Genomic DNA, 26,231 nt, shown 5'->3' on the forward strand with positions numbered 1-26,231 from the left:
CTCGTCCTCATTGATGCCCAACCGTTAAAACCCCAAGTAAAGCCAACCTCGCACTACGTAACCCTAGCCAAGTTAAACAGTAACCGAAGTCCCGCTCTATAATTCGGTCCAGCAAGACTGTTAGAGGAAGATTAAAAAGACGCTCCTTATACGCGGTATAGCACAGTGCCCAAAACGTACGTAGTCGGTGCTCAGGAGCGTCTACTCTCTCCACTCCTGCAGCTGGGAGTAACAGGCGAGGGTGTTCCATCACAGGTTCTCTCGCTCACAAACCTCCGGAACTTGCACCACCCCCCACCCTAGCTCCCTCGGCCAGACGCCCACGGACACGCCCCCAAACAGACCCTCCCACTTAGGCACCCTCGGCTCCTCCCCCGCAGACCTCACGGCCACATACGCGCCCCTTCAGACTCCGCTACGAAGCAGGCCTTCGCCTGCACTGGCCTCCTCAGCACCCCCTTTAGGCCCGGGCATCCCTCAGGGCGTCCAGGCCGCACGCCAGCCACAGGCCCGCGCCGGTTACCTGGCCGCGCGCTCCCGCTGCGCCTCGCGCTCTCCCCGACCGCCCTCGCCGCGGGCTCGCGCCAGCCCTGGGAGCGCACAATTAGTTTAAACTACGGCCCCGCCCCCTTGCACCGCCCTCTGATTGGCCCTTGTCGGCTGCTGTCGTACGCAGGGCTCGCTTGAGGACCCGGGAAAAGGAAGTGTGAGGGCCACTGGGCGGGGAAAAGGGGTGTCATTACTTCCGGCCGACGGTCAGGCCCGGAGGACGAAAGAAACTACGAATCCCAGAAGCCCTCGCGGCTTTGTGACTCCTCCTCTAGGAGACTCCTAATCCCATTAGGCATCGCGGCAGCGCTTACGACATCAGCCAGGACGTGGTGACGACAGCAGTTGCCATGGAGTTGCGCTGGGTAACCCTCAGGTAGTGGAACGCCGAGTCTGGAGGGGAAGCGACTGTGGGTGAGTTGGGCAGGGAAACAGGAAAACCTCCTGTAAGAGCTTTATGGAGAGGGAGAACACCACAGAAAGACTGAGAACCTCCGCCAACCCCCAGACGTCACTCTTTGCCCGGTGAACAAGACCCAGCACCCACATTGGGTAGAGAGGGGCTGAGGGAGGTTGTGAGGGGAAGGCCAGGCCGAGACACAAACCTACACCTTGCGCGAGGTGCTGATTAAGAACCTCCCCTATAGCAAATCTAGGACCCCCCAAATACCGATGCCTCAAGTCCCAGGCACAGCCTCGATCTGAAACGTCCTCAGACGTTGGGTTGATTTTTCTCTGAGGAACTGAGACTCTCCTAAACACGTGGGAGTAAGCTAGATGAAGTAAATCCTGGTCCCTAATTCCGGAGATGTAGGAAATTTTATGGGGCTTAAGTGCTCCATTCCTTCCTTTTCCAGCAGGAAGAACCTTCTCAGAGAGTCGGCAGGATCCTCCCACACATACTCTTAAGGGTACTGTCCCCAAAGTACCTCTTGTCCCTACACCTGCTCCATCGTCTGCTTCTGGAGGCTTTAGTTACAGCTCTCTTCCCTTCACAGTCTGCACAACTGATCTGTTACATTTAATAACTTACCCAGCATTTCCAGTCTCTCTGTTGATACTTACACCAGCTCTGAGTCAAAGATATGTACCCCTATTTTACAGATTGGAAAACCAAAACCCAGAGAGAAGTGACTTGCCCAAGACCACACATCAAATCAGTGACTGCGCTAGAAACAGACCCCAGTTCCCTTCCAGCCAAGTCTCTAGCTTGAGTCTATTGCCTTAGTCTAAAGCTTAGGGACTTGTTCTAAGGAAAAGGCTAAACTGCCCCAGGGAAGAGGAACCAGTGTGGCCTACTTTGGGTTATTTACCCTGCGGCCTGAATGAGTTTCAAGTCCTTCCCTAAAATAGGTTTAATGGGGAAAGGGCATTAGAATGTGAATCAAACACATTTACCTAAACAGGAAACAGTCTGGCTAACACAGCATCCAGTTCTCTGAAGCTGCCATGACTAGCTGTCTTCTGGCTGGCATCTAGCTGGCCATGATTGGCCCACGTACTATTAAAAAGGTCTATGTTTGGTCCATGCCCACTTCCCACTTCACTCTATATTCTCGTCTTAGGTACTCTTGTCCAACTTCATATACTACCTATAAGCAAATATTCACAAGTGTGTATCTCCAGCCCAGCCCTCATCTCTAGGCTCCAGATCTACATAGCCAATTGCCTCTTTGACATGCCCTTCAGGATATCCTAACGGCAACCCAAACTCAACTTTTCTGAAACTGAACTCATAATCTCTGTACGTGAATCCTCTCCTCCAAGTCTGAATCGCTTCCTACTTTTCCACAATATACATAAGCCAAACCCCAAGAGTTATCCTTAATACCTATTCCATTTCCCATCCTTTATGAAGCATTGCTGGTTTACTTCCTAAATATAATTTTTAAAAGAATTAATTTTAATTTCCTATAGGGTACATGCACTCACCAGAGAGAGAGAGAGAGAGAGAAAGTGAGAAAGCAAGCCACTAGGTGTGGGACTTAAATTGCAATCTGCCATGTGGGAGTCCAGCACCCTAACCACCATGCCACCTGCTGGCTCCCCCCTAAATATCTAGTCCTACCTACCATCCCATCCTTTCTGCCTCCTCTGATCCATTTTGCATACTATAGAGTAGTCCTTCAAAATACAAATCTGACAAAATTAACTCTCCCCACCCAACTCTTATTTAAACATAAACTTTTAAGATTCTTTTTTAAAAAAACAATTATTTTATTTAATTTTCGGGACTAGCAGATGGCGTATTAGCTATGTTGCTGGACTCCTATGTAGTCAACCACTGTTCAAGTCCTGGACCCAGTGTGTGTGCCCAACATCCCAAGAGGAGAATTGAGGAGAGGGGATTGCTGCGTGGCCATCTCTCCTGGGGGGTGATTTCTTGCTTTGTGTTTCTCCATCTCTGTCTTTCTGGAGAGCACACATGCCCTATAGCAAAAACCTCTCCAAAAAAAAATAATAATAACAATTTTACTCATTGCCATTATTTTATTTTTTTCGTTTACCAGAGAGAGACACAGAGAGGAGGAAAGTGAGAAACCAAGCTGCCAGAGCTGAGACTCAAACCATGGTCAGTTGTGTGGGAATCCAGCCACCTTAACCACCACTCCATCTGCCAGCCCACTTGGGGTATTCTTATTGCTTTTTTTTTTAAGAATTTTATTTAATTTTACTTATTATTTTTACAATTTGACAGGGGCAGAGGGGAATGAGAAAGCAAGCCACTAGGTCCAGGACTCAAACTGTAGTCAGCCACATGGGAGTCCAACGTCTTAACCACCATGCCATCTGCCAGTGCTGATTCTTATTGCTTTTACAAGAAGAATCCTTAGCATCTCAGAGTGGTTCCTGCCCACTTGTCCATCTCCTAGTGTAACCATACATGCTATTCCTCCTTCAGTTACATGGCCATCTTTAAGGTCTTCAGAATTCCCATGTACCCTCCCAGTTATGCACATAGCTGTGACTTTCTACTTAGAATGCTTTTTCCCCCTGCTATAGTTAATTTGAACATATCCTTTAGATTTTTCAGTCACTTCTCCAAGAATGTCTTCCCGAAGAAGATTGCTCAGACCAGGTCAGATCCCTCAATCCTCAGTTGCAGTTATTTATGTATTTGCTAAGCACCTGCTACTCTCTACCACTATGAGCTACAATGATGAGAAAAATGTAGTTCTTGCCTGGGTAGTGTTTATGAACAAATAGATAGTAAGCAGATAATTACAGTGTCGAGTGCTACCATGGCAGTAAGTAAAGGGTGTTATAGGAGTCCAGAACAGAAGTTCCTCTTCCAGGTTTGGGGATAAGGTAGGATATTCAGAAAAACTGAAACCTGAGCTAAGTCCAGAAGTAAGAATTAGCAAAGCAGAAGCAGGAAGGAACTAAGCAGCAGGAACTGGAAGAAGAAACTGTTTCAATCAGGCCCAGGGTCAGGAGCAAGAAATATACTGCAAGTAGTTTTTTGTTTTGTTTTGTTTTGTTTTGTTTTGTTTTGTTTTGTTTTGTTTGTTTTGGAGAGGTTTTGCTATAGGGCACATGTGCTCACCGGAAAGACAGAGAGACAGAAAGCAATTCCACAAATCCAACAGGCCTGGGACTCAAACCGTGGTCAACCACATGGGGGTCCAGAAATGTAACCATTATGCCATTTTCTGGTCCCATATACTGCAAGTAGTGTCATTTGACTGGACTGCAGAGTTGGTGGTGAGGCTAAGAGATGGGGGGTAGAAAGGTGAGCAGGAGTTAGGCTGAATCTTGGCCTCCCTTTGGCATAAAAGAATATAACCTCCTAGATTATGTGGCAGAGTTTTCATAGCATTCTTTTTCTTTCATCTGTAGAGAACTCTCTGTAGGCCAGGTTGTTAAATCTATCAGATCTCATCTGATCATTCCTCAAAGGTTCCAATGCCATTGTGTTGCTACTTGCCTGAGAGAGAGCGGGATTTAGCTAGCAACAAACCAAATTCCAATTGTTAGTAATTTCTAAAAACTGAAAAAGAACTTATGTCAACTTGGAATAGGTTAAATAAAGTTAAATTAAGTAAATAAGGTTAAAGTATGATACATGCTATGGAATAGTATGCAGTTATTAAAAAAGGTAAGAGAGCATATAATTTCAAAGGGAAAAATAGGTTTACAAAGAAATAAACAGAATTTAAAAATGTGTAATGGAGGAGGCGGGGCCAGCAGGTGGTGTAGTGGGTAGTGGTTAAGGCACTGGACTCCCACATGGCCAAATGTGGTTTGAGTCCCAGACCTAGGAGCATGAAACTCATACCAGGAGTGTGTACATGCATGCCCCAAATCCTTAGAGGAGAATAAAGGAGCAGAGATTGTGGCATGGCCATTCCCTCTAGGGATGATTTCTCACTCTCTCTGTCTCCCCTGTGTCTCTGGTGAGCACACATGCCCTATAGCAAAAATCTCTTTAAAAAGAAAAGGGGGAAAATACCTAAGATTTTAAAAAAGTTCATGAAAAGTTGAATTAAAGTGCAAGTTTACTTTGTACAAAAGACTTTTAAAATCAGTCTATGCATAGTGTTTCTTTTTCTTTCTTTAGTTTTTGCTATAGGACACATCTACCTGCCAGAGAGAGAGAGGGAGAGAGGGAAGAAAAGTGAGAAATCAACCCTTAGAAGGGATGACCATGTCGGGGACCAGCAGATGGAATAATGGCTAAATCGCTGGACTCCCATGTAGTCTACTATGGTTCGAGTCCTGGACCCAGTGGCTTAAACTCACACCAGGCGTGTGTGCATGCATGCCCAAGATCCCAAGAGGAAAATGGAGAAGGGATTACAGTGTGGCCATTGCCCCTGGGGGGTGATTTTTTGCTTTCTGTCTCTCTGTCTCTATCTTTCTGGCGAGTGCATATGCCCCATAACAAAAACCTCTCCATAAAAATAAAAAAAGAAGGGATGACCATGCTACAATCCCTTTCTCCTCCATTCTCCTCTCAGGATTTTGGGCATGCATATGCCCAGCATGATTTTCAGGCCACTGGGCCCAGGACTTGAACCATGGAGTTGACCCTCTAGGATCCAGCTGCCCTAAACTCCATGCCACCTGCTGGCCTCATATACAGTTTTTTCACAATATGCATTTTCCATGAACTTTTTGAAGACCCCCCCCCACATACATAATTTTATATATGTATTCTATAAAGTTATGTTCTGAAACTGCTAATGGAGATTCAGACTTTAAGTTTCTACTTTATGTTCTGCTTTTCTGTGTTGTTTGACTTTACTGAGCTATCATGTTAACTTTATTGTAGGTTTTGCTATAGGGCACACGCGTTTGCCACAGAGAGAGACAGAAGGGAAAAATGAGAAATCACTCCTCCCTGGGGAATGGCCAGGCTGCAATCCCTTCTCCTCCATTCTCCTCTTAGGATTTTGGCTTGCATGCACATGTGTCTGGCATGATTTTTTGTTTGCTGGGTCCTGGACTTGAACTGCAATTGGCCATGTGGCAGTCTAGCACATTAACCATCATGACACCTGCTGGCCCCTCTATCATGTTAATGTTCACAATTAAAAAATTAAAACAGGGCGGGGGGGCCAGCAGGTGGCATGGTGACTTACACATGGCTGACCACAGTTTGAGTCCCAGACTGGGTGGCTTGCTTTCTCACTTTCTCTCATTCTCACTCTGTCCCTCTCTGGTCAAATTAAAATAAATAATAAAATAAATAAATAAAGTTAAATAAAATAATCCTTAAAAAAAAATTAAAGTGGAACCAGCAGATGGTGTAATGGTTACATCACTGGACTCCCACATGGCTGACCGCAGTTCAAGTCCCAGACCTGGTGGCTTGAAACTCACACCAGGTGCATATGCATGCATGCTCAAAATCCCGAGAAGAGAATAGAGGAGAAGGAATTGCAGCATGGCCATTCCCCCAGGGGTGATATTTCACTCTCTCTCTGTCTCTCTCTGGCAAGCACACGTACCCTATAGCAAAAAAAATTCTCTTAAAAAAAAAAAAAGAAAATTTAACTTATTTTCAATTTGAAAATGGAAATATTCCAATTCTAGAACAAGACAGGTATGTCCTTAGCCCTGTCATCAACCAGTCAGACTGGACAGATGAAGGTGTTGGGTGGGATCTGACTGACTCCTGGTTCATAAGCCAGAATACCAGCTGGGAAAGACTGAGTGCAAAAATACAGCCACAGGAGCAAGGCAGCAGTTAGGCTATTTGGCAGTTTTCCCAGCAATGAGGCCTGCTATGTGACAGCCTGAAGACACCATTTATTCCTTCATTTCTTCTTCCATTTTCCTTTTCATTCATTTGTCAGTCAGGCCTTTAGTGTCTACTTAGTCATTATCAGACTTACTGCAGGGTAATAGTGGGAACGCAAAGAAATCCGATTCTTGTCCTGACCTGAAGTTTACAGGGAGTGAATAGAAAGTAAGTTGTAAAGAAGTGAGTACAGAGGCCAACCAGGTGGTGTGATAGTGAAGGTGCATGATCATACTTGGCTGCCTGTGTGGTTTAAGTCCCTGACCCAGCAGCTTGAAAAAACACACCAGGCATGTGTGAGTGCATGCCCAAAATCTTGAGAGGAGACTGGAGGAGAAGGGATTGAGGCATGGCCATCTTCCCCCAACTCCCGCCACCCAGGGGGGATGGTTTCTCACCTTCTGTCTTTGTGCACATGCCCTATGGCAAAAATCTGAAGAAAAAATAAAGAAATGAGCACAGAAAATACAGCTGCTTCCATTTGCTGAGCCCCTGCTGCAGGACATACAGGAAGGATTTGGGCCCGTTTCCCAGATGAGAAAATAGGCTGTCATAAAGTTTTGTTTGAAGAACAGTAAGGGCTATATATCAGTTATTTTTGCTCTGTAACCATCCAAAAGCACAGTGGCTTAAAACAATAAACATTATTATTTCTAAGTCTGTAGGTCATCTGGATGGCTCTTCTGGAAAACTACTTTTTTAAAAATAATTTTTAAAAATTTAGCTTTATTTAATTTATTTGACCACAGAGAGAGAGAGAGAAAGAAAGAAAGCAAGAAAGCAAGCTGCCAGGTCCAGGACTCAAACCATGATCAGCCATGTGGGAGTTCAGCACTTTTAACCACCACACCACCTGTCAGCCCCAAGGGAGAACTCCTTTTAAAGCTTCTCTTTTGTTCATGTCTATCAGCACCTCCCTGGCCAAAACAAGTGACATGACCAACCCCAGCATCATCCTTTGTAGAGAGATGGTACAAAGTTATAGGGCAAAAAGGGATGGATCCAGAGGAGACTGAATAGGGATCATCAAAGCAATTGATCCAACACAGGACAAGTTGGTCGATTTTATCTGGAAAAGAAAAGCTTCAGAGAAGGGAGTACACTAGAGCCTAGTGCTGAAACACGAGGGAGTAGTCACTAAGTGGGCAGCTGTTACTTGGAACTGGATGCAGGCCTGCTCGCCACAATCAATAGAGACCCAGTAGGTCTTTCTGTGCTCATGACAGGGTTCTATTCTTTGTCTGTTGGCTTCATTCCTTCTAGTCAGGCACAGGCAGCAGGCACTCAACAGATGTTTGCAGAATTGAATTGAATGTCTCACTGTGAATGAGGTGTGGACTGAAACGGCTGAACCTGGGAACCAATTGTTAGAACAGTTTAGCATCAACTCCCCCAAAACAGAAATCCTTGTATTTAGCAGTTTTGCATTCATTCATCTCACAAACATTTTCCCAGTGCCTATTGTAAACCAGGTTTTGTGTTAGATGATGACTAAAACACAATACTCGTAGCCTGAGCAGTGTTTAAATGAAGAAGGCTAATAATCCTTTCCTATCCTTAAATTTACCCAGCTTCTTTTCTTTATCCTTTTTCAGTTTTGCTATAGGGTATATGTGTTTGGGGGAGGGCGGGGGTGAGGGGTGAGTCACCATGTAAGAGGCCATGCTACAATCCCTTCTTCTCAGAATTTTGGACATGTGTGCAAATCGTCCCCAAGTGTTTTTCGAGTACCCAGGTCTAGGAATCAAACTGCAGAGTAGCCATGTGGGATCCAGTTACCTTAACCACCATGCCACCTAGATGGCCCCACCAGGTTCTTTTTTAAATAACTCATTCAGAAAATGCATGAGGAGCTAGTTACACAAACAACTCAGAAGTTATGGGGTCCACCAGATGGTGCGGTGGTTAAGGTGCTGGACTCTTCACATGGCTGACTGCGATTCGAGTCCCAGACCTGGAGCTTGAAAATTACGCTGGGTGCGTATGCATGCATGCCCAAAATCCCAGGAGGAGAATGGAAGTGAAGGGACTGCAGCATGGCCATCCGCCCTGGAGGATGATTTCTCACTCGCCCTCTCACTGTCTCTCTCTGACAAGTGCATGTGCCCTATAGCAAAAAAAATAAAGGAAAAAAATAGCATCTTTGGGGAAGGGACAGCTTGAGTCATATCACCCCTGAATTCTCTGTCAAGTGTTAGATCGTCCCCAAGGGCATGGGGTGATTAGAGAAACGTAAATCTTTTAGATGTCAAAACTATAGGGAGACAACAAATTATTCTATTGTAGAAGCAAAGGAACCTAGTTTGTGTTTTGTAGAAATAGAAGAACTTGGCTTCATTTCAATACTGTTCTCTAAGTGACTCCTGGAGAGTCACTTGGGTCCCTAGAGTTCTGCACACTGAACATGGATTTTAGCCTTAAAAATAGTAAGGGCATATTTTTTACTGTTAGTCTCCTTATCACCAGAGAAACTTGGTACAGTTCCTAGTAACCTCTGATTTTTTTTTAAAAGAGAGATTGTTGCTATAGGGCTTGTGCACTTGCTGGAGAGACAGAGTGAGCGTGAAAGTAGGAAACCACCCCCCAGTGGGACGGCCATGTCTCAATCTCTTCTCCTCCATTCTCTTGGAATTTTGGGCATACACACACACCCAGTATGAGTTTCAAGTCTCTAGGTCTGGGACTTGAACTGCGGTCAACCATGTGAGACTCCAGCACCTTAACCACCCCACCACCTGCTGACCTGAAACTGCTGCTTTTTGAGAGCAAGACATCCACATTCCATTCTTCTAAACCTATCCTTGCAAAAATTAAATCACACACAAAGAAAAAATGTTTCCTTTAAATTTATTAAACTTAGTCTGAATTATAAGCTAACAGGTCCTTTTTTTTTTTTTTTTAATAGTAATTCTGTTCCATTTTAAGAATATTTGCCAGGGCTGACAGGTGGCATGGTGGTTAAAGGTGCTGGACTCCCACATGGCTGACCACAGTTTGAGTCCCAGACCTGGTGGCTTGCTTTCTCACTTTCTCTCTCTCTCTTTCTCTCTCACTTTGTCCCTCTCTCGTCAAATTAAAATAACGTTCAAAGAAAAAGACCATTGTTAAAAAAAAAAAAATAGTTGCCAATTTCATTGTCTCTGTATACAAACTAATTTCCTCTTTGAACTCAATGATGAAAATGGTATATCCATAGGTTCCCCCTTTACTTTGGCTGCCAGGAATTTCAGAGTTCTATATAGGCTGAGAGTCTTTTTACTTATTTATTTATTTTTTTTTTTTGGAGAGGTTTTAGCCTTAGGGCACGCATACTTGCCAGAGAGAGACAGAAGGAAAATGAGAAATAACCCTCTGGGGGGATGACCACATCACAATCCCTTCCCTTCCATTCTCCTCCCAGGATCTTGGGCATTCACACACAGAAGCCCAGAGTGAGTTTCAAACCATCAGGTTCAGGATTCAAACCATGGCTGGCATGTGAGAGTCCAGCGATGTGACCACTAAGTCATCTGCTGGCTCCCCAGGCTTAGATTCCTTAAAGACCCTGGTATACCTCTCACTCTTTCTTTTATCTAGCTTCTTAAATTTTCTACATCTGCACCAAACAGTGTAGTTGTAAGTAGCACAGGTGGCTGAGCTCTCGACAAGTCAGGGCACAGTGGAAGTGCAAAAGATCTCAGTAATTCTAAATATTGAGCATGTGCTGGGAACCAGCAGTTAGTGTAATGGCTATGTCGCTGGACTCCCACGTAGTCGACCGCGGTTCGTGTCCCAGACCCGGTGGCTTAAAACTCATGCCGGGCACGTGTGCGTGCGTGCCCAAGATCCCGAGAGGAGAATGGAGGAGAAGGGATTGCGGCGTGACCATCCCCCCTGGGGGGTGATTTCTTGCTTTCTGTCTCTATGTCTCTCTCTGTCTGTCTGGCAATGTCTCTCTCTGTCTGTCTGGCGAGTGCACGCGCCCTACAGTGAAAATCTCTCCAAAAAAAAAAATATATTGAGCATGTGCTGAATATCTTTGGATATATCGGGTTGAATAAAATATATTATTAAATTCACCTGTTTCACTTTATTTTTATTATAGCTATGAGATTTTAAATTGAATATTTGGAAAAAGTGATTTATGTGGCTTGTATTTGTAATTTACATTTTTACAAATCCTGTTTTGAGTGTGTTATTAAAAAAAAATTTTTTTTTTGAGAACTTTTTGCTATAGGATACGTTCGCTCACCAGAAAGACAGAGACAGAAAGCAAGAAATGAACCCGTAGGGGGGATGGCTATGCCACAATCCCTTCTCCTCCGTTCTCCTCTCGGGGTCTTGGGCATGCACGCACACATGCCCATGAGTTTAAGTCAGTGGGTCTGGCACTCAAACTGCGGTCAACTACATGGGAGTCCAGCGACACAGCCATTAAGCCAAATGCTGGTCCCGAGTGTGTTGTTATTAACTTTAAATCTTTTAGGAAAGCAAGTGAAGTATTCATGTAAAGGAGTTGACAGTGGATGGAGTGAGAAAGGGGAGGTTGATTGGGACATGTCCCTGTCCTTACCAGTCTATTTGTCTTTGTATGGCTCACATACAAAACCCCCTTGGTAAAGTATGCTTTCAGCTCTATCCCAGGTGAGTAGTATTCTCCTGGCCCTCCCTGAAATATCCCCCCCAAAAAAACTCCCTCTGTTGTGCTTTAGCTAACAAATTGGAAAGGATCCGATAAGACAATTCAGAACATTGCAAATGACTGATAACATTTGTGTTCACCCCTCTCAGGGGGTATTTCCATTTCAACAGGGAACAATCCCTGAACCCAAAGGAATGAATCCCTAATGGTGGAGTTTCAGGCCTCAGTGACAGGTGAGTGAGAAGTAGGCTGTTGTCTTCTATGCACGTGTGCTTCTATCTGTGAAACTACATTCAGGATGTGGCTGAAAACAGATGCTTTGGGTGGAAAAGTAATGGGGCTGACAAGCTAAGAAGGGAAGTAGCAAATCCCTAGGCGGGTCAGACTGCAAAGGGCTGTCAGACACCAAGTGAATCCAGTACAGGGCCTCAGGGGTTTGTTAAGCAATAGAGCGGCCCAGTTGATGTCACCAGTGTATAGGTACCAAGGCAGTCTCCAGGGTAACAACTGTGGAGTAGCAGAAAGGGTCTCGAGTAGGATTCAGGAGACTATGACCGCCAGCCACAACTGACTCACTGGCTTAACTCTGGGCAAGTCCTTTTTATCCCTTGGGTCTCAGTTTCTTCATCTGGAAAATAGAAATGGGTGTTCATAACTATCAAATGAGTTCTGAGATGTGAAGGTGCTCTGAGAAGTAGGAAATGCTGTACAGTGCAAGGAATAGTGATTACTATCTTAAAGTGAAGAGGCAGGAAGGCAGGCCTCAAGTGTGCAGGGTAGAAAGCAGCGGTGGAGGGCTATGGGGAAACCTGAGGGCCAGTGCCCTTTGTACCTGGAACGTTTGCTTTCTCTGTCCTCCCAGGCTGAACCCACAGTCCCCAGGCCCCTGCTTGCACCTGATGAATGATGGCCTGAACTATGAGCAAACGGGAGTCTGTGAACACTTCCGTGCAGGAGCCCCCTCTCGACTACTCCTTCAGAAGCATCCACGTCATCCAAGGTCAGCTCACAGGGCACAGCACTCCACTCACACAGCAGCAGCCTAGTGTCCCTAGGGAGAACCGAGGCCACTTAAAAATCTAAAGATGCTGGCAGATCTGTTGCTGTTGTGGTTAGGGATGGGGCAGTAGGAGGTGTATTTTATTTTGTTTTGAAGCAGCAAATCTGAAAGGAACCAGGGTGCTCTCAGGGTAGTTTATCATCTTCTAAAGAAGCCAGGCTACAGCAGGAAAGATAGGTGGAAGAAAGTATCAGCCAATATTTTTATTCTCCTTTTTACCCTTATAGAGGAGGAAACTGAAAACAAAACATAGCTGCAGAGTTTAGCAAGTAAGCAGAGCCCTGTGTTTTCTGTCAGGAGACATGATCTTGCTCTGATCACTGATGAAACATGACAGGTCCTTATTACTAACTAGCATGTTTCCAGTTTAAATTTTTATCAACGAATTTCTTACAGTTATCCCAGCCATATCCAAGTTTATTCCATCATCATCACCGACACTTAACTGCAGGCTCTAACACTGCCCACATGCTCACGTTTTATCACTCAGCATCTTTGTAAATGGGCAGCTGGGACCCTTCAGGAGGAGACATAGGTAAGCTCCCAGCAATGTCATAATCTCAATGAGTCATCCGTTCTTCCCAGGGAAGTTCTACCATCCTTGGCTTCTGCTCTCTGATCTTTCATAAAAGCCTCAGTACATCTCTTCTCATAGAACATGGCTTCATCTCCAGTCCTAGACCCATTATCTGGCTTTAGTCTGCTCTCTCAGGCAACTGGCAAACACTTAAGCTCGGGGAGTTGGTGAATGGTACTAGCTTTGGCTTGGGTTTAGGGCACTACAACTGAAACTCACGTGTCTTCTCTCATGAGCACACAGCCACCTACCAGATCTGTCCATCAAGCACTATGTTGTATCTATTGATGTAGTCCATGTCTCACAACAGTGCTAGCTGCTATAACAGCTGTGTACAGATAGCTGAAGTGACAGAGGTAGGAGAGGATTTCCAACTCTGAGGGAGGAGATGTAGCTCTGCCCCCAGAGTCCTCAGAATGGGGAGACAAGTTGCTGCTATTGAGGTTAACTCTGCAGCACAAAACAGTCTGCAGAGATGCCCTGTCCTTTGTGCAACAGTTCACTATTTACTGAGCACTAGTGTACATATGTGTGTATGTGTGTATATCTATATATTATACACATATATATACATATATGTGTGTGTGTGTGTGTGTACATGTCTATATACCTATTTGCCAGGCATATATATGTGTATATATATGTGTGTGTGTATACATATCTATATAGCTATTTGTCAGGCATTGCACTCCTTGTTAAGTTTATGGGGGCACATCAAAGTCCCCCAGAGTCCCTTCATGTTCCCAGAGCTTCTGAAACACTGATAGCTGTGGTTGGAGGACAAGGTAGAGTTTGGGAGTACTTTTATTTATTTATTTTTGAGAGGTTTTTGCTATAGGGTGCATGCGCTCACCAGACAGAAAGAGACAGAGACACAAAGTGAGTCACACAACCCCCCAGGGAAGATGGCCACACCGCAATCCCTTCTCCTCCATTCTCCTCTTGCGATCTTGGGCACGCATGCACATGTGCCTGGCATGAGTTTAAGCTACAGAGTCCAGGACTTGAACCGCAATCGACTACATGGGAATCCAGCGACATAGCCCTTATGCCAACTGCTGGTCCCGAGTGTGGGGGTACTTGCACACTATTCACTGAGCTCATCAACAGGTGGGTCACGGAATCTGAAATAGCAGTGACTCTAGAAGGCATCTAATCTGTACTACCTCCAACTCCTGATCCTCTAACTTCTGTTCACAAACTTCTAGCGTTAACTCCTTCCATGATGGTGTTCAGGGAGGACATGATGAAATTCCTGTCAAACAGACTTCAGTCCTCTAGGGACACATGGGAAAAGTTTCAGGGCAGCCCTCAGAGATAAGAAGATGGCTTTCCTTGATCTTCCAGGAGCTACATGCCTCCATGTTCTCTGGGCATTGATATTCATGGTCCAGTTTCTAGACCTGCCTGGGCCACTCTGAACAAAGAAGCTTTAACAGGTCCTCAGGCCATGTAGTGCTGTGTTGGAATCTGGGGACTATAGCAGCCTGGACATCCCACTCCATCCTTGATACTGGCAGCTTTAGACAGCCTCAACTCTGTTCTTCTAGTGGTTCCCTCAGTGCTTGGGATCAGAGCTGTGCCTTATCAGACTGGGTGCTAGTTCAGGTGTTATTGTTTTAATTTGCTATAGGGCACCTGTGTTGGCCTGAGAGACAGAAAGAGAAAGGGAAAGTGACACCCCCTCCCCGGGGGGGGGGCGGCGGGGACCACTTCCCATGCCACAATCTCTATTCCTTCATTCTCATGGAATTTGGGCACACAAGCACATGTACCCAGAGTGCTCTTCAAGCTGTCAAATTCAGCACAAGTGAAACTGCCTTCACCACCACACCACCTAAATGGCCCCACAAAGGGTTACTTTAGACCTTAAATTTTATTAATCTTGCCAGGTGTGGTGGCACGTCCCTGTAATCTCACCTGCTCAGGAGGTCGAGGCACATGGGTCACTAGAACTCCAGAGTTCAAAGCCAGCCTGGGCAAGTGAGACCATACCTCTAGGAAAAAAGCATGCATTCATTGGTATCATTTCATTTCAGGGTTTTCCAGAGGTGTGGGGAGGGAGGCAGGATTAATTTATTCCTAAACTGAAGTACTCTCCCCATGCCTATCCGCCTTCTCCCTGGGGCCCCAACAATGGATCTTGCTCACTCCAGGACTAAGATAGAGAGCCATCTGGTGGCTGCTTCGTGACCTCCAGGAGAGAAGTTAATGTAGAGGTAAAAGAGGGAATGAAGACAAGCTGGCTAGGTTCAGCGAATACTGAATACGTCCTTCCCCAGAGACAATTTTAGGTCAAAGGCTTGGGGCGATGGGAAAAAGCAAGTCACTTCAGCCGGACCTTGTGTCTCTTCCTGTGAGCTTGGGCAAGGCCCACCCTCCCTCAACATCTTTAGTTCTCTCCTGGCTCACCTTGTCTGAGTATTCCTTAATGGCTCCCCTTCCTCCTGACCCTCCTGTCTCCCCGAGGAATCTCATTTACTGGGTCGTCAGAAAAGTCATGACATATTTTTGCACAGAAAAACATGTCCTGAGTTTTCCAGACATCCCACTATTTCCCTGACGTGTATGCTAATCAGTTTCTGTCTCCTGAGCTTCTGTCCTTCACATCCACACGCCTACTTTGCTTCTCCACCTTTTTGTACTACAGAGCCTCAAACACACCAAGGTCAAGCCGAACTCATCACCTTCCCACCCATGTTTCTCCTTTTGTAATTCCTTCTCAACAAATAGAACCAGCACCTGCCTATGTCAGCCAAATAAAAACCTGGGCACCACCTCTGAATATTCTACCTTTTCATCTAGTCACCCAAGGCAGGCTGACTAGACGTTCCTCTCACCTCTTGCTTGGATAACTAAAATAGCTAAATTGGTGTTTTGGTTTCATCAGTCACCTAAATTCCACATCACACACACAAATTTCAGTGACCTTTCTGAAGTGAATCATCTCCTTTGCTTTAAACACTCCAGTGGCTTTCCATCACCCATAGGATAAAGCCCAAGATTCTCAGCCTGGGATTCAAAACATTTATGCCTGGAGTCCTGTCTCCTTTTTCCTCCTCATCCCCTGCAGTGTATGCATGTATACTCATAGGCACATATAGACATGCCCTTGCTGTGTTCTGTTTTAACTTTTGCTATAGGGCATGTGCCTGCCAGAGAGAGAATGAGAAAGCACCCTCTGGGGAGGTGTTCACACCACAATTCCATCTCCATTTCTCCCTCCTTTTTGGGCACGCACGCACACGTGCCTAGCATGTTTTTCAAGGACTCAAACTGTGCTGTTAGCCATGTGGGACTCAGAGGTGTTAACCACGCCACTAGTTGCCCAAGCAGTGTTTCCATCTTGCCCACACAAGCTCCTCCAAGGCACCAACATCTGCTTCATCCCTGTCTGTAACTCATAGCGTCTGGAAGAGCCCTCTTTTGTTCACCATTGTGTATCCAGTACCTGACACATTTTAGATTCTCAACATTACTGGAAGAGAGGGAGAACATCAGCATATGTTCCAGCACAATGCACTTTATAGGCTCTACAAGTGGCTAACTGTAGATTTGTCCTATCATCCTCTGGGCTCAAATTCAAGAATTCTGGTTTGGTTTCTTCATCTATAAAAAGGGGTGATATATAAAGGACCCCATGATAGGACAGACACGAGGACCACGGGGTGTTATACAGAGGACCCAATGATTTGACAGATATGAGAAGACCACGGAGTGGTAGACAGAGGACCCAGTGATACAAGTAATGAGACCATGGGACCTGGGATGCCAAGTGTGATGTGATCTCTTTGGCCTTTAGTCCAAGCTTATTCTTTTTTTTTTTTTTTTTTTAAGAGGTTTTTGCCTTCGAGTGTGTGTGCTTACCAGAGGAAGAGACAGTGAAAGGGAAAGTGAGAAATCACTCCCTAGAGGGGATGGCCATGCCATATCCCTTCTTCATTCTCCTTCTGGGATCTGGGGCACACACACATATGTGCCCAGTGTTTTTCAAGCCACTGGGTCCAGGACTTGAACCGTAGTCAGCCATGTGGGAGTCCAACGACATAAAAGGTAAGCCATCTGCTGGCCACAGTTCAAGCTTACTCAGATTGCTGGCACCTGTGGGATAGGGTCACACTAGATTCAAGCCCTGCCAGCCCCTCCAGCTACAGCATGGGCTAGTAATCTATTAATAGTTCTATCCCCACTCCCTACAGCCAAAAAATAAAGATGATATATCCAAATTCCACTTCATCCCATAGATCTGCTAAGTGAGGAGCCAAGGACAGGGCTACGACCACTGAAGCACTCAAAGTCAGGGAAGCCACTGACCCAGTCCCTGTGGCTGAACAACAATGTTCTCAACGAACTGAGAGACTTCAATCAAGTGGTTTCACAGCTGCTGGAGCACCCAGAGAACCTGGCCTGGATTGACCTGTCCTTCAACGACCTGACTTCCATCGACCCTGTGAGCTTCTAGCCCTAGGAGTCCAGTCCAGTGGGCAGGGGTGGCTGAAGACATCTTGTCCGGCACTGCCTCTCTGCACCTATGCAGTGTCAAGGAAGCAGTAGCAGCATGGTACAGGCCAGGGCACAGGGCTGCAGGGCCAGATTCAAATCCTGGGGTTGCCTCTGCTGACTCTGAGTCTGAGCAAGCTACCTTAACCTCCTGAACCCTCGGCCTCCTTGGTGAAGAACAGGGATCACATAGCAGCATCATAAGGTTTTAGAGGAGGATTCAATGAAATTACATGACAACCACTGACACTTCAGAAGCTGAAGTAAAATAGCAGCTGTTGTTGTTGAGCACCCACTATCTTGTGCCGGGTTCTGCAGTACAAGAGGCAGGCAGTAAAAAGCACTTGCTTTCTGTGAACTTGGATACTGGTTTTAATTAAACTTGGCCCCTTCTTGTCCAGCAGAGGAAAGGCACTGAGCATGACTTGGAAACTGTTCCCCTGGTGTAATGATCCCATTTAACTAATACTTTGGAAGCTCAAGCTTCTTTTATGTGCCTAGCATGATAATTTGTATTCCTGTTCCCTGCTGTAGTCATCTTAGATCACCAGAGCTGGAAAGGAAAGGTCTTCGGCAGGAAGCGGCAAAGCTCAGAGGTAGGAAGGTTTGGTCACGAGCAAGTCAGCAGCGGTACTGGTGGCCGTACCCCCTGCTACTCAAACCTCAGCCTGGTTTCAGCGCAATGCCCCAGTCCCCCTTAACAGGTAAATGGTGTAGGTTAGTCATCCAGGTTGGCTGTGAGGTAGGAACAAAGGGCAAGGTCCCCAAACTTGCTCTCTGCCTGGGAGTCAGTCTTGAGCTCAGGCTTGGGGTCTTGTCCAGCCTGGCTTTGTTTTCTTTCCCAACAGGTCCTAACAACGTTCTTCAACCTGAGTGTCCTCTATCTTCACGGCAACAGCATCCAGCGCCTGGCAGAGGTGAACAAGCTGGCTGTCCTTCCTCGGCTCCGTAGCCTGACACTCCACGGGAACCCCATAGAGGAAGAGAAGGGGTATAGGTATGTGCCGTCCTGGAGCTGTTCCCCTGAGGGTAAAGGGGAGAAGCAGACCTTTGGGCATATCTTGCTCTCAGGATAAACACAAACTAAACTCATCCCTTCACTCCTTGTAGTCAAGAGATATAGCAGCAACTGGTGGGAGAGTGGGGAACTTGGGGGTGGGGCTGGCCCCAGTTGGAGTCTTCCCCACAGGCAGTATGTGCTGTGCACCTTGCCCCGCGTCACCACGTTCGACTTCAGTGGGATCACCAAAGCAGACCGCACCACAGCTGAAGTCTGGAAACGCATGAACATCAAGCCCAAGAAGGTCCGGATCAAGCACAATGTCCTCTGAGGTTCCTGTGACCCCAGCAGCCCTAAAGATCCCAGTGTGGTCAGCTTGGCTCGACAATAAATGATTTGAACTGTTGAGCACCTAAAGAGATGCCCTCCAAATCATGTAGCTGTCAGTGGCTCTAGTCTTACGCTAAGAGGTGGGTTGTGGAAGGCAGGCCTGCTGGCCTGGCATGCAAGAGACCTGGGTTTACTGCAGCCTTGGGAAACTTATTTAGCTTCTCTGGACTCCTCTGGACTCTTCAGCTTAGATATCCTGGAGTTGAAGTAGATCAGTAAGGCTCAGTCTCCTGAGTGCCAGGGTCTGTGGAGATGTCTCAGGGGCCTCCAGGACAGACAGAGTAGATGGGCTATGATCTCTGAACACTCCACACACTTCAATCATCACAGTTCTATGGGATTCAGCATAAGATTTCATTTGATCTTTTGTTTAATATGCATGCTTATTGGGGCCACCATGTGGTGTGGTGATTAAAGAGCTGGACTCCCACATGGCCAACTGCAATTCAAGCATCAGACCTGGCGGCTTGAAAGTCACTCCAGGCACACGTGCGTGTGTGCCCCAAATCCCAGGAGACTGGAAAAGAGATTGTGGCATAGCTAATTTTTTTTTTTTCCTTTTTTTTGGAGAGGTTTTTTGCTATAGGGCGCATGCGCTCGCCAGACAGACAGAGACAGACAGAGATAGAAAGTGAGAAATCACCCCCCAGGGGGGATGGTCACGCTGCAATCCCTTCTCCTCCATTCTCCTCTTGGGATCTTGGGCACGCACGCACACGCGCCCGGCATGAGTTTAAGCCACCAGGTCCGGGACACGAGCCGCGGTCGACTACGTGGGAGTCCAGTGACATAGCCATTACGCTAACTGCTGGTCCCTGGCATAGCTAATTTCTTACTTTCCCTCTCACCGTCTCTGGCAAACGTACAGACCCTATGACAAAAACCTAAAAAAGGAAGAAAATAAAAAGACGTGTGCTTGCTGATTCCATACCAGGTGTTTTCAGCAGGGTCTGGTCTGTCCCTCAGCAGTCCCTCCCTGGCTTCTTCCCACCCCAGGGCTGTTGGTAATTCCACTGAGCCTGAAGCAGGGCCCCAACAGTCCAGCTGCCTCATATTCAGCTTGTTTAGTCCTGACAGTTTTCCCATCACTGGACAAGGGACAAGAACACCCTTATCCAATGTGAGGTTAGCCATGGCTGAGTCTCAGCTACGACCTGGGCATGCCAAACTCATGTCCTAGATTTCTCTTTAATGTTCCTGGAATACACCTGCTCCCCCCATCGCTACTCACAGACTTGAGTAACTAGAAGTAGTAGGGGAGTGGGCAAGACAGAGGGGCTGGAACCAGCACACGGATGAATAAGTTTCCTTTATCGAGGGTGACAAACCAAAACAAAAAGAAAAAAGACCAAACATGTAAAAACCCAGGGTGCTAGAAATACAAACGCAATTCATTCAAATTCAAGCTCATCCAGACCCTGGTCACAGACCCTACAGAGGTGCATGTGAGCACCAAGTCAGGGAGAGGGACAGGAGTGAATCTGAGGCCAAGAGAAAGGGTCAGAAGGGGATCCCCCAGGTCCTTTGGTGATCACCCCGCAGTGGTAGTTCCACCTTCCCAATGACTGTGGAGACCTACCAGGTCCTGTCCTCCTGGCCTCCACCTCACCCCTGGCCAGGGCTGCGAAGGCCAGTCCTGAATGGTTCTACCCTCCCTTGCTCCATCCTCACTGGCTCAGGCCTCTAGCCTTGCTCTTCTCCTCCTTCTCCACATTCTTCTGTGATTAGTAGCAGGTTAGGGTACTGTGTAAGCCGCAGTGAGGCTAGGGGCCGGGGAGGCAAGGTGAAGACAGGGTGAAGAGAAGAGAAGAGTTTTCCACGGACCCATCTCTTCACGGGATCCCAAACTGTACAACCAGCTCCTCTTTTGCGTCCACACGGATCTGAGAAAGTGCACTGTAGGCATAGGCAGCTATCCTAGAGACCTGTAACAGAGAGGGGTTGGGGAGAGAAGAGCAGGGATAGGTGAGGGCTGGCTCCAAGGCCTCGCGGTTAAAGCAGTTGGATCCCTACATGGTTGACCCTGCAGTCCAAGTCTCGGACCTGGAAGCTTGCGAAACATACTGGGTGCACATACATGTGTGCCCCAAATCCCAACAGGATGGAGAAAAGAAGAGACTGAAGCATGTCCATGCCCTACAGAGGACGCCACCCCCACCTCCTCCCCTCACTGGCAAGCACTCACTCTCTAGCACACGTGCACGCACACACACAGGCAGAGAAAGGTGAGGGGAAAGATGAGGAATGGGGATTGGTGGAGATAAGACAAAGAGAAAGAGTGGGAAAGACAGAAGGAAAAGAACGAAGGGTAGGAACAAATAATGGTTAGAAGAAACAGGATGTAAGAAACAAGAGGTGAGAGTGAGTGGGGCCCACAGGCTACAGGCTCTCTTCACTCCCTCCCTCCGAGGCAGGGCAGGTGAACCCTTCTGCCACACCCTGGGCAGTGTGGAAAAGGCGGACAGAGGTAGGCAAGGCTCACCTGCTGCAAGTCGGAGAAGGGGACGGGCTCGCTGGCCAGCACTTGGTGGGGCTGGCTGGTGAGAGATGGCAGCGGTGGCAGCTTCTTCCAGTGGGTCAGCTTGCTACTCAGCCCTGCCAAGCGGGTGCTGGCCAAGAAGGAGGGGGTGGGGACAGGCAATTAGGTCAGTGTGTCCGGCCCAGCCCAGGCAAGCCTCACTCCCTCAGGCCAGAGAGGCAGGTAACAGGGAGGCCTATTTCCCTGGTCTCAGTGCCCCCAAGAGTGCCGCAGGGCAAACAGGGCTGACATGAACATTAAAGGGACCCAAATGACTGGTCAGTCTTCTGAATTACACCCAAATAAGGATCCTGGACTGGGCATCAGACTCCAAAGCTGGAACAGGGATGGAGGGGAGGAAAAGAGAGAGTAAGGGGTCTAGGCTGGCTCACCTGTACTGCCTTGCCCGGTCCATGTACTCATGCTGTTCCATGCCCTGCGAGTCTGCAGCAGACACGTCAATGATGTTGCTTTGGGGAGAGGGACAAGCAGGACTGAGTGCCAGGTACCAACTCCAGGGCTATCTGACACCAAGGTTCCCGCCTCCCCACCGGAGCAGAGCTGGGACCAGAGACACCCCTCTCCAGTGACCCAGTTCCCTCTATCCCCAGCGTGGCTTGGACCCGCCGTGCTCACCTGGCTGTCTTAGCAAGGATGGAGGAGAGCAGGGCCTGCTCATCTGTGCGAGCAGAAGGCAGGCTGTGGTAGTTGGGCTCAGCTCCATTGAGAGCTTTGGTGGGAGGGCTGTTAGGCAGCAGTGGCTTCTCCTCATCTCGGTTCTAGAAGAGCCCATGGAGGAAAAGTCAACCCCAACACTCTCAGTCCAACCTACCCTTCCAAGACTCTCCCCTTAGCCCAGGTCTGACCTTCGAACACCAGAACTATTTTTATAAGCAATATCCAAAATGCCCAACTTCTACAGGATGTCAAAAAGGACTCAGTTCCTGCCTGCCCCTGGGAGCTTTGCGGAGTTGGTGGTCTAAGGTGAGCTAGAGCAGAACAGAGCAGTCCTGGAGGCCCAGAAAAGATTCACTGTACAAAGCAGTAAGTCATCAATAGCCCTGGAACTTCTGAAAACAGTCCAGTCGCTGATGGAGAAAGGGCCCTGGAGACTAGAAGACAGATAAAAATATCAAAACAAAACAGTAGGGTCTAGAGGGGAAATCAATTTAAGTCAGGGGGCCAAGAATGGCCCTCCTGATCCCTCAGGATCAGCAAGGCTGCCTGCTACCAAGATGGAGAGGCCTGCTGAGTCCAGTGAAGGCCCTACGCCCCAAGGGAAAGCTGGCCCAACCTCTCAACAGCCTCTCGTCAGATCATCCCAGAAGGGTCCCAACCCCACCTCTGGTTTACACAGTCCACGTGTGCTCCCTTCCAGTAGTCAGATCGCTTCTACTCTCAAATGCCCACCCTGCTGTCCTCTGGAGCTGGTTATATGTGACATCCAGAACCAAACTGAGTATGTGAAGTGACTCCTGACAGCCGAACAGTGGAGCGACTTCCTCTGATAAGTGCCACCCCTTTAACATGACCTGAGCGACTCCCTTAATATTTAGCAGCTAGCGTATGTGATGATCCTAACCCCCAGGACTGACCTAGGACAAAACAAAGTCTCTCCAATCCTGTAGAAATGTATTTCTCCTTGCCTTGTTTTGGTCCCTTGTTCTAATCTGCTGCAGTCTTTCTAGATTGAACTCTGCCTGGAGCCCATCAACTGCAAATCCTTGTCAGCTCTGTGTCAGCTGCAGATTGGAAAAGTGGACCTGCTGGGTGTCCATGCAAGCCATAAAGAGCTAGGGTACCCAGGACAAAGTAAAGGGCAGGAGTGCCTCCTGGCCAGTGCTGACGCAACCCTCAGTGCCAGACCACCAGACTCCTCAGTGCTCTCCTCCAGCCCGATCTGTTCCTATTGAACTTTCTTGCAACAGGGCCAGTACACCTGCCTACAACCCTCCCTAGGGGGCTGCTTCCTCCTGCTCTGCCTGCCCCACCCTAGGGAGGCCAACCCTTTTTCCTTACGCTTCTCAAGCCTGGGTTGCCCAAGTGTATTCAGGCAGTTTGATCCAGTTCCCAAAAGCATGAGACAGAAGCTGTGGGTTTTGCCTCAATCTCTTCTAAACTTCCGACACCCTCCCCTCCTCCTTCCTAAAACACAGACTCAATATTAAAGGTTTAGAAAGACAAAATGCTTGCCAAAGATGAATCTCGAATGAAAGCTGGCTTTGTAACTGAGGCTCGAGTTTGTTTCCCGTGTGTCTATCCTCCCTGTCATCCCACTTCAGACAGAGCTCCCACAGGACAGGGCAGTTTCTCCCCCACCAAGGACTCCAGGAGTGAGTCTGTTTTCCTGAGACCAAGACTCCAGAAAAGGCCATACTACCCACGGCAAATACCATCACCCTGGCCCCAAAAGGTTGAGGAACGTGAGGTAGATCTGTCACACTGAGGTTTGTCCCTAGGTCATTGTAATCCTAGAGTCAGGGTTTCAGTTCTACTCAAGCACAGACACCTAAGTGGCCTGTCCATGCCTAGCCACCTGGTCTGTGAGCATGGCTGGAAGAGACAGCTTGCCCAGTAGATAAAGCACATGACTTGGCACCAAAACACCTTGGCTATGGCACTTCTCAGCTTGGCTGACTCAGCCTCTGAACTTTTCCCTCACTTTAAATAGATATAGCCTGTACCTACATGACAGGTTTTTGCTAAGAATCAAGTGACATAACTGTAAATGCCCTTTGAAAGCTGCAATGTGTTATAATTTATTATTATTATTATAGAGGGACCTGTCCAACAACAAAAAGAGGGACTCTGGGACAGTGGATGGTTATGGCCTTTGGCACATGAGGCCTCAAATCACCCACACTCATCAAGCACCCTTTCTGGGGATTAGAAACAGAAATGAGAGCCATCGAGGTAAAAGTGAAGATTCAAGGGTGCAGCAATCTCTCCCCCATCTACCTTGAAGCTGGTATCCTTTCCCATAAGGCATGAACTTTTCTTGTTTCAATCCCTGCAAGAGTCATCAGGGGACATCTCACTAGGCCAAAGCTCTTCAGAGAGGCAGGGATATTTTCTGTAACAGGCTGCAGTGAAGTGAGAGGTATTGGACACAAGGTGTGCCTAAGGTAGGGCACGAGGAATATGAGTACTTGTGTGTTGGGGGTTTGGAGAATGAGGACCAGGAGCCACCCGCCTCCCACACAAATGGCATTTTTCTCAAGCTTAAACCCTTAACTCCAACCAAATACCTTTTCTGGAGAAAGAACTATTAATACTCCTCCAGAACCAACAATATTCCATTTCTGTGACCACTTCCCCACTAGATTGTGAACTACCTGATGAAGCCTTTCTGTTGTCTCTGTGCCCATTATGTGATGAGATGTAGAACCCCATGTAAAGGCAATCAAACATTTAAGTGGCTGCATTAAGTGGCTGCTGCTTGACAGCTCAGCCCCAGGAAGGTCTGCCCCTCCTCAAAGGTCGTCAAGTCAGGCAGGGATTGAACTATGGAGAAAAGTGAGAATGAAACACGGGGAAGAGGCAGAATTTAAAACAGCACAGGTCCCAGAACCAATCTTTTCTCCAAGGGGGTCAGATCTACAACCATATTCTTTGGACAGACACTCCTCCAGCTAAAGAAATCCTCAGGCCCCAGGCAGGGACTGCAGGGAGGCAGGTCAAACTCTGCAAACCAAAAAACTCTTTGGCCTCTCCCCAGCCAAACCTCAAGCCGATTCGTTGCTTCCCAAATTAATTCCCACACGCCCGGATGCCCTTGTCTATATGTACGAAATCCTTCACTGGCCAACGCAAATGCCACCAACTTCCAGGGGCCTCCTGTGACCCCAGACTAGATGTGACCTCCCTTCCCCCATCCCAGGGACTGAGAAGGTACACAAATTCTTGATTCATCTCGAGACAGACTAACTCGGAGTCTCAACCTATTCACCTCTATAGCGGGTTCGCCAAAAGCCAGCTAATACAAGCAGAGAAGCTACGGGAGGATGAGAAGGGAGTGCTTCCGAGGGACCTAGGCTGGGACTCCTAGACGCTGCAAAGGCTTGAAAATAGGGGTAGATGGAAGGGAGGGGAGCGAGCCGGAGAGGCAGCTGCCTGCACACCCCAATGCAGAGACTTGTAGAGCCCTGGGGTTTAACATGGGTAGGAGTCTGGCTCAGTGTCCCAAGTAATCTGTCCCCTCCAGGTCGCCGTACTAGAGCCCTGCAGTCCAGCTCCCCCTGCTCTGCAGGTTTCTTTCTGGGCCCCATACCCCAGGGTCTCAGCCCTTATTCCCGAGTCCCGCCTGCCGCGGCCGCACCTGGTCCGAGTCCTCGTTCTCGCTGCTGTAGCAGCACCCCATGGCCGGGGTCGGGCCGGGCGCTCAGGCCGCGCCGAGGAGGGACCGCGTCCGTCAGGAGCCCTTCCGGTCACATGACCCGTGGTGCCTCCCGCAAACCACCACCCGCCCCCATCCTACCCCGTCTGGGAGTAATGGGAAGGCGCAGCCTGCGTGATCAGACGCGAGGCACGTGACTCGAGGAAAGGGCGGGGCGAGCCACATGACACTGTCATCCTCATCCCAGTCTAATAAACTGATTATTCTGTCCTCTGCTGCGCATCTCGTCGGCCACCGTCCTTGCCCAGCGAGGGAACTCGTACCAAATGTCCTCATGTATACCCTTCCAAATAGATGCTTTGGGTGGGGGCTACTGGTCCTGGTCCGACACTACCGAAGTGTGTGGTCTAGTGCACACCCATAGCGCCCCCCC

The 26,231-nt window shown here is 47.8% G+C and overlaps 3 protein-coding genes across 7 annotated transcripts in view; 1 reads left to right on the plus strand and 2 right to left on the minus strand.

The window, feature by feature from the left end:
• NUMA1 (nuclear mitotic apparatus protein 1) overlaps positions 1 to 609 on the minus strand; it is a 105,981-nt gene extending 105,372 nt beyond the window's left edge. Inside the window, exon 1 of one of the 3 annotated variants that reach the window (XM_006140941.3) lies at positions 524 to 609. The gene's annotated coding sequence lies outside the window, so the exon portion shown is untranslated. Of the gene's footprint in view, positions 1 to 180; positions 311 to 382; positions 456 to 523 lie in introns of those variants that run through there. The other 2 variants (XM_006140942.3, XM_006140940.3) reach the window with 2 other exon arrangements.
• Positions 610 to 859: 250 nt separating this feature from the next.
• Positions 860 to 18,971, plus strand: LRRC51 (leucine rich repeat containing 51). 3 transcript variants are annotated; one of them, XM_006140946.3, is made up of 6 exons: positions 860 to 963; positions 11,567 to 11,650; positions 12,280 to 12,417; positions 17,299 to 17,504; positions 18,403 to 18,551; positions 18,744 to 18,971. In XM_006140946.3, exons 3-6 carry the CDS (start codon positions 12,336 to 12,338, stop codon positions 18,883 to 18,885), a joined length of 579 nt encoding a protein of 192 aa, XP_006141008.1. In that variant the 5' UTR covers positions 860 to 963; positions 11,567 to 11,650; positions 12,280 to 12,335; the 3' UTR covers positions 18,886 to 18,971. The 3 variants fall into 3 exon arrangements, with proteins under 3 accessions (XP_006141008.1, XP_006141007.1, XP_006141009.1); XM_006140945.3 differs by lacking the exons at positions 860 to 963; positions 11,567 to 11,650 and adding an exon at positions 11,912 to 12,007; XM_006140947.3 differs by lacking the exons at positions 860 to 963; positions 11,567 to 11,650 and adding an exon at positions 12,874 to 13,012.
• A 1,263-nt stretch (positions 18,972 to 20,234) lies between these two features.
• Positions 20,235 to 25,946, minus strand: LAMTOR1 (late endosomal/lysosomal adaptor, MAPK and MTOR activator 1). The gene is made up of 5 exons (XM_006140948.2): positions 25,781 to 25,946; positions 22,099 to 22,241; positions 21,855 to 21,932; positions 21,427 to 21,553; positions 20,235 to 20,869 (listed from the first exon to the last, which is right to left on the minus strand). Exons 1-5 carry the CDS (start codon positions 25,820 to 25,822, stop codon positions 20,777 to 20,779), a joined length of 483 nt encoding a protein of 160 aa, XP_006141010.1. The 5' UTR covers positions 25,823 to 25,946; the 3' UTR covers positions 20,235 to 20,776.
• Positions 25,947 to 26,231: the final 285 nt, after the last annotated feature.

This window comes from Tupaia chinensis, unplaced genomic scaffold (genome assembly GCF_000334495.1).
Source record: "Tupaia chinensis unplaced genomic scaffold, TupChi_1.0 Scaffold000047_1, whole genome shotgun sequence".
Classification (NCBI taxonomy): domain Eukaryota; kingdom Metazoa; phylum Chordata; class Mammalia; order Scandentia; family Tupaiidae; genus Tupaia; species Tupaia belangeri.